This window comes from Cystoisospora suis (genome assembly GCF_002600585.1).
Source record: "Cystoisospora suis strain Wien I chromosome Unknown contig_4144, whole genome shotgun sequence".
Lineage (NCBI taxonomy): Eukaryota > Apicomplexa > Conoidasida > Eucoccidiorida > Sarcocystidae > Cystoisospora > Cystoisospora suis.
The window spans coordinates 23683-30658 of record NW_027156936.1 but is presented as its reverse complement, the minus strand read 5'-3'; the positions used below and the strand labels follow the sequence as shown (position 1 = coordinate 30658).

Here is a 6976-nt window from a genome sequence, read left to right as displayed (position 1 = left end):
GAGTGAGACCGGCGGTGGTAGTTCTCCCTGTCACGGCATACGATGGGGTTAGCAGCTTTTCCGAGCAGACTTGCGCGCATCTCGTCGTTGTCCAGTCTCCACGTGACTGTACCGAGACGGCGTGGCCAGAGCAACAGGCAGTCGGAGACAGTGCAAAAGCGGAGCGGAGCAGGCCACAGGTCACGGAACACGACTGCCAGTGCAATCATCCTATGTGGAACGCCTAGGCACACCGGAGGCGACAAGCGGCAGGGCCTCCTAGTCGGCTGTGGCGCTTCTCACAGTATCGCGACAGTGGATCAAATAGTGCTGCCGGTGACGCTTCGCTTGCTCGATCACGAATCTGAGAGCAACGTGTGCCGCGATTGTAAGAAGCGGGTGCCGAACGGTACCGGACGTTGCGCACTGGTGGTGAGCGTGACCAATCCTGGTGCTTGAGCCGGTCGTCACTATGACAGTGCTGAACGCAGCAGCGCCTGCCACCACGAAGCTAACCGACATGCCGCAGCGGCGTTGTCTTCTCACCATGTTAAACGGGCTCTCGAGCACTTCCAGACGCAAGTTTTTTGAGTCGGAAGTGAAACAGGAATAGGGGTTTCTCGTTGTTCACGTATCCTTCAGACGAAGAGATTCCTTTTGATAACCCGGTGGGCCGCATGCGCTTGCTGCGGGTTGCGCCATTCCCGTCGAGACACACCACGATGCCGGGCTTTACTACGAGGAGACAGGAGTAGATGCAACGAAGCCAGGCCCTCCTCCGTCTTCTTCCCAACAGAATGCCCTATTGCCAGCATCACTCTGGCGAGGAAGCAAAACCGGTAATGCACTGTTTGTTATTGCGCTTCAGACAGCAGAGCTGTCGGCCGGAGGCGTCGCTTTCTGTTATGCCGAGCCTTTTCAGCGCTCACGTTGCACGAAAAACTTCTCAGATTCTCCTAAGCCGGCTCGCATCTGCCATCGTACGGTACTCTGCAACCTCGGACCTTTCCTTCTTTGTATTCTTCCTCTTTCTGACGCTGACGGGAGGACTAGCTATTCTGTTTACCAAAGCAAGACTGTTGTGAAGTCACCGATCCTGCCGGTTTTTTGGGGGACAGCACTATCTCTGGTGGGGAGGCAATGCGAAAACAAAGAGGAGGACACTTCTTATTATCCGGTGCGCGGGGGGCGGCCCAGACACCCTAAGCCATGTCGTGACTACGCGGCGCAGGAAAGCAGAGAATAAGAGACCCGGCGCCCGGTCGCGGACCACAGGGAGCACTTGGGACTCCCTGAGCGGCCTTTCTCCGGCTTTTCCTTCGAACTCAGTCCGTTCGCGTCGCGGACGTTCCATCCGTGTGTGCTGCACAGCTGGTCCCGGAGTCATCGCCTTTCGTCCTCTCCGGGCAATGCGTTTACTTGAGCGACAACAGATCTCTCCTTTTCTTTCCTGACTGACTGTGGTCTTCTGCGGAGCTGCACTTGGTCTTTCGTTCTTGTTCCACCTTTTCCTGAATCGGACGCGGGACACATTCAGCACGTGCTTCGTAGTGAGGCATATACGACCGGGTGCCAGTCCCACAGAATGCAACAGTCTCGTGTGCCTTTTTTCAACTTGCTGTCCACTTGTACTGGGCTGAGAGCCTTTTCAGTGACACTAATAGAATTGGCTCGCGAAGAGCAGTAGGTAAACAGGAAGCCGCGATGGCTCTCCCAACCACAGACGAAGACGCCCTTTCAGGCATGGCTTCGGCTCCTCCGTCCCTTCACCATGAGAGCGCAGGAAAAGGTTTTTTTTCTGTCGACACGAGATGCGTACATTCGCTCCTTGCACCTCTGCAGGATGCCCGCTGCTTCGCTCAGGTAGGAACTGTTACTTTGGTAGAGATGTTCGGTGCGTGACAGCTCGGTCCCGCGTGAATACGTACAAAACGCTACTCATCTGCCACGTGGCATTCCTGGCCACCCCTTCACGTTGAGGTCTCCCTGCGCTCTTTGGAGGCGCTTTGCGGAGTTAAGGCTCCGAGTGTACTCCCTGTCCAAGTCTACGTTGATATATCTTTCCCGGACAAGTCCGTGCGTACAAACATACAGTACGCCACGGGCACACCGACTACAGAGAGGCCAGCTACACTTCTTGTCAGCCCTGCTTGGAGACTTCCCTGGCTGCTGAACTAAGGCGGGTCAACGGCTCTTCAATTTTCTGTATGCTGGTGTCTGCGTTCTGCGTCTGCGAGTGGCAGCATTGCTTTGAGCAAGGTCCACACTGTGTGAGGAGATTCTTCTTTTCTCTTATCAGGTACTCTCGGCTGCTCTGAGCGCGGGCGTCCTTGTGGGGGGGAGCCTTGTTAAGCTTCCCCAGCTACTGAAAATCACTCGGGCCAGGGGTGTTGAAGGCCTTTCCGAGCTCGCCGTCTTTGTGGAGGTATGCCATCCGAGTCACCTCGTTGCGCACTTGTATCCTTGGTTTCAGTCACTCGTTTATTTATGACGACCGGCACGATACAAATCGATGGGTCTGGCATTCCTCGCCTAGTTCGGGGACTGCCGATGAAGGACGAAGATACAGACCTTCTCAAAGAAAGACTTCTCGAATGTGTAACGCCTTAGCACAACATGAGGTTGTAGGGAAACACGGCTTTTCCTTTGGAATAGGTGTGTCTCAGACTAGTACACCGGTATATCGCGTCGGTGGCCGACTCCATCAGACGGCACCGGAGACAGGCACGGCATACTTTGTAGGCTTTCCGGAGTGCTTCCTCGTACCCGTCCGGAGAGGCGCGGAATGTGTTATTTTGATTTCTACTGTAATGGGATTTTGCCTCTTGCATAGGCCAACACACAGTCGTGGGGAGGGGTGATCCTGTGTACCACGTGTTTGGAGTGGGTTCTCTTCGGTACGCGCGCCCCCGTGAACTTTTGCTCGCGCGACTGTTGACCAGGTGACGATTCAATTTCTTTTTTCGAGCTGTAGTGCTGTACCGGCCGTCGAGGAGTGGTATTCGTAAGCTACGCTTTGAACCCAGATCAGCAGGACTAGCCCATGCGATCATGCGGTTCGGGGTGTCTTACGTAAAGCCGCTAAATGAGTTAAATATTCCCGCGTATGCAGTTCGTATGTTGAGTTTGCCTTCTCGTGTGAACAGCAAGACTTACCATGCATATCAGAACAGCTCAGAGGCAGACGGGCAACCATCCATTATTCTTACGGTAGAGTCGTCTAGACTGGTGTGGTCTCGCATGTGGTCCTCGGTGTGAGGGTGTGGATGTTTCCCAGACAAAAGAGAAGCATCGAAAAAAACGGCTTCATTGGTACTCCACCGGCAATCACACGGCTAGCCCCGTTGTCCTGTAGCAGTCCAATTGCCCGCGCTTGGATCAACCTTGGAGTTGTCATAGCTTCAGGGCTGAAGAACCAGTCCCAGCTGCGTCCTTCGTTGCCTGGGTTGTTACGTCTCTGGGGGGGCTCAGAGTATCCCCTAAGAAACATTCCTGGGCCAGTGCATATAAATGTATGGTGTCCTTTTCAGGCTTTGAGTGCCTCTGTTTTTGTATCCTACAACGTCCTGGAGCGCCATCCCTTTGCTAGCTGGGGCGAGATGCTTTTCGTTTGTGAGTACTATTTGGCTCCGGCGTAGTGAGCCACGTGGATGCGATCTGTACAAGAAAACTTCAGCAATTCTTGAGCTGGCTGGAAGCGTCGAGCAAGCGGACGACAAATGGAACTTACATCAGTGCAAGACCCCTAGAATGATATACTCGATGATTTATATGTCCAGTTCGGAGGAGTCAGTATCAGTCCGTAGAATTCTTTCAAGTCCGAAGCTAGGACTTCGCATACGTGTCTTGCTTCCCGGAACAAGAACTGTTGGATGGCAATGTCGACTCACTTTCGTTGCTTGTGTTAGTTCTCTTGACCGAATCGTTTTTGATTTGGGTGTGTTCTTTTCTCGTTCGGAACAGTGCGCTAGCCTTCACACCAAGCAGAAGGAGCCTCTGCTAGCATCAAGCACGTACGGAAAGTTTGTGTACGGTCTGTAATAAACAAAACAACGGTAGCTAAGGACTTCAGGGGCGTACGGAGAGCGTATAGGATCTCACACAACACTTATAAATGAATGTTCTTCATGTTCGTAATTGTTCAGAGCTGTATCTATGGTGTGAGTGTTTGCATGCGGACCAGCGTGGATACCATGTCCCAACAGGCCTTCAACGGGCTCCACTTGAAAGCGTTGCCGGATGTGCGTTTGGTTCTGCAGCTGCTCAGAATTTATGTATTTTGATGCTCTTCTGGAAATACCGTTTGCCGCGTAACTGTGTGTCTGAGGCGACGAAGGAGAAACTTGACACAGCACGACAAGCTTCGAGCGAGCAAGGAAGATCGGTACCCTTTCTTTCGAGGTTTTCTACCTTCTCGTCTCGCGAAAGACTGCTCTGCAGAGCCCTCTTGATGGTGCTCTTCACCACGTTGTCGTATGCTCGGCTTGTTGCGGAGAGGCAGTCGGCCTTCCCGAGAACTCTTTCAGGCATCCTCGGTGTTGCACCCTTTCCTCTTCGTAAGCGTTCTCTTCTAGCTTTCCCGTCGTCAACTCCGTCCGAGGTTGGCCGGGGTGCCGTACGGGTAGCCGTTGATGCGCGGGAGACTGAAGTAAGGCGTCGTTCTATTGTAGTGTGCCACGGGAAGCTACCGTCAGATGAAGGACGCTTTTTGCGGCATGCAGACACTCTTACGGACGTCATGAAGCGCCTGGCCACGTACATACGATGGGCAGGTACATAGCCTGAGAAACTCGTATCATGATACTGTTCAGTACACCAAGTATCTATGTACTTCGTGACAAGGTAAGAGCCAGAAGGCGCGCCGTCGAGTGAGAAGCTTTTCGTCTCTTTTCGGTTCTCTGAGTGGGGTGGGCGGAAGAGCAGGGATCGTGGCCCGTCGGTACGCCTAACTATCAGCTGACCTTCCGTCTCTCCGTGACTTTCTGCATTGCTGGATATCAGTGCATTCTAAGCTTTCCGTTTGTCCATGTTCTTTGTTTTATCTCACGTGTCATGGAGGCACAGGTCGACAATCACGAAACCTTTGTCCGAGCCACCCGGGGTCCGAAGGACGCATGCAAGAAGATGATCTGAGACATGCTGTATGGACTCTCTTATTGTCCGGTTCCTGGGGGCGCGGAACGACCTGCAGGAGGACGGAAGCATACAGCTAGCTTAATACATGGTTACCGGTGACGACGTCTTACGGATGATGGCATTGTCGATACTTCCATGTATATCGTGTCTACAGAGTGACATTCTGATCAAGCAGAGCCCAGTCTTCTGTTCTGTGAGCTAAGAAACTCATCAAATTGTACAGTGTGTTTGTCAATTGCTTCAGTGTTTTTGTCGCGGCTACCCCAGATAAGGCAAAACTGGGCCCAGCAACACACTGGGCAGCTTTCGGCAGTTACGGGCTTCTTGATGCTCTGCGGGAATCTCGCCCGTCTTTTTACCTCTCTTGTTAGTCTTTCAGACATCTTTGTCACGGTGAGTAGCGATTACGACCTAGTCGTTTTAGCAAGATGGAACCTGTGTCTCGACGGTACAGGTGTGCATTACAGCGTGGCAGATTCAGCCCGTGCTGTAAGAAGTCTCTCATACTCTTCTGGTGCCACCTGCACTGCCGAAGAGCCATGGCTGATCAGCTTCTCCGTACAGAGCGCTTGCTATCCCAGCTAGCCTGGGCTGATCGACCAGAGGTAGTAGACGTTTGCACACCTCGCAGTTACCTACCTCCTTCCCTTCCTCCTGACTATCTGCATGCCGTCAGCTCCTTTTCGGCTGATCAGCCCAAGAGCGTGCCTGTACCCTGCAGTCGTCACGTAGGTGTACCTACGAGACTGGAGTAGTCCGTCGTAACATTTTATCCTTTAGGTGATGAATCCAAACCCTGGTCGTGATCGAAGTTCGTATCACTACAGCCGAGTTGCTCCAGATCCGCTAGGGAGCTGCGCGGGAACTATATTTCTAAGGTAGGCATCAGCCAAGGTGTAGTTACTTAACGATATTTCCTGGTCAGGCTACGGAGTGTGGACAAAGGTATTGTGTTAGTAGATTCTTAGAGACGGAATCAGTACCTGCCGCAGACAGTCTGACATGAAGGAAAGGACTTGGTCATACGATTCAAGAGCCAGGCCGCGATGCGCAGAGGTGTCACGTTTTCAGTGTGGGTTGCTCGGGACAGCTACACACCAGTGGAAGCATCGTCGAGACCAGCCAGTTTGCTGGATCCCTGAATGTCGGGGAAACAATCTTGCTCGCCTCTCAAGGCACGTCTCAACTTTTTTCTCTTCTGCTCTGTGCAGCTATCGTGCCTTCTCGCTTCCGTCCTCAACGCAGTTCCTCTCTTCCAGGTATCACCGTTACGCGAAGTATCAGTCGTCGCTGGCTTCTTGTGAGGGGTGAAGGGCCGCTGCGAAGAAGTGGTGCCAGCTGTCCTTCGATCCCTCGCCCGATGGAAGTACCTGGCCCTGGATATCCATAGTGAAAACGGCTCTCCCGGGGGGCGAATGGAGCAGATAGAAGAGACACAAGAAAAAGTAGAAGAGAGTAAACGAAACGGGTCTGGCAAATGTCCTTATAGTGTGCGCTATGGTGTAGTTCGCCTCTAAAATCACCATATTGTCGCGTTGCCGGAGTACATCCGCCGTTACGAGATACAATGAACGTGGGCAGCGTAACACGGCTAGGCTCGTACTGAACGTATACCGTCAAGTATTATCTCCATTCGTATACCTGTACTTCTTTCCTGTTTCAGATTTACTGGTATCGAAAGAATACCAAGAGGATTTTAGCGAGTCAGCGCAAGGATCAAGCGTCGACTACCCTCAGACAGAAACTGGGTTGAAACGTCTGCGCAGACGAGGCCTCGTGCGTCGGCGACAACCGCACTGTGGTTATTCGTTTATTTGACCGTCTAGAGTTGTTCTCACGCAGCCACAATGGCGAACACTCC

The 6976-nt window shown here is 52.7% G+C and overlaps 1 protein-coding gene across 1 annotated transcript in view; it reads left to right on the top strand.

Moving 5' to 3' along the window:
• The first annotated feature begins 600 nt into the window (after positions 1–600).
• CSUI_007717 (pq loop repeat-containing protein) overlaps positions 601–6976 on the top strand; it is a 6757-nt gene continuing 381 nt past the window's right edge. Inside the window, exons 1-5 of the mRNA XM_068067861.1 lie at positions 601–1842; positions 2279–4535; positions 5360–5508; positions 6327–6374; positions 6779–6976. The exon at positions 6779–6976 is cut by the window's right edge and continues 381 nt beyond it. Of these exons, the coding sequence (XP_067920167.1) occupies positions 4094–4535; positions 5360–5508; positions 6327–6374; positions 6779–6868 (729 nt within the window). The 5' untranslated portion in view covers positions 601–1842; positions 2279–4093 and the 3' untranslated portion in view covers positions 6869–6976. The remainder of the gene's footprint in view (positions 1843–2278; positions 4536–5359; positions 5509–6326; positions 6375–6778) is intronic.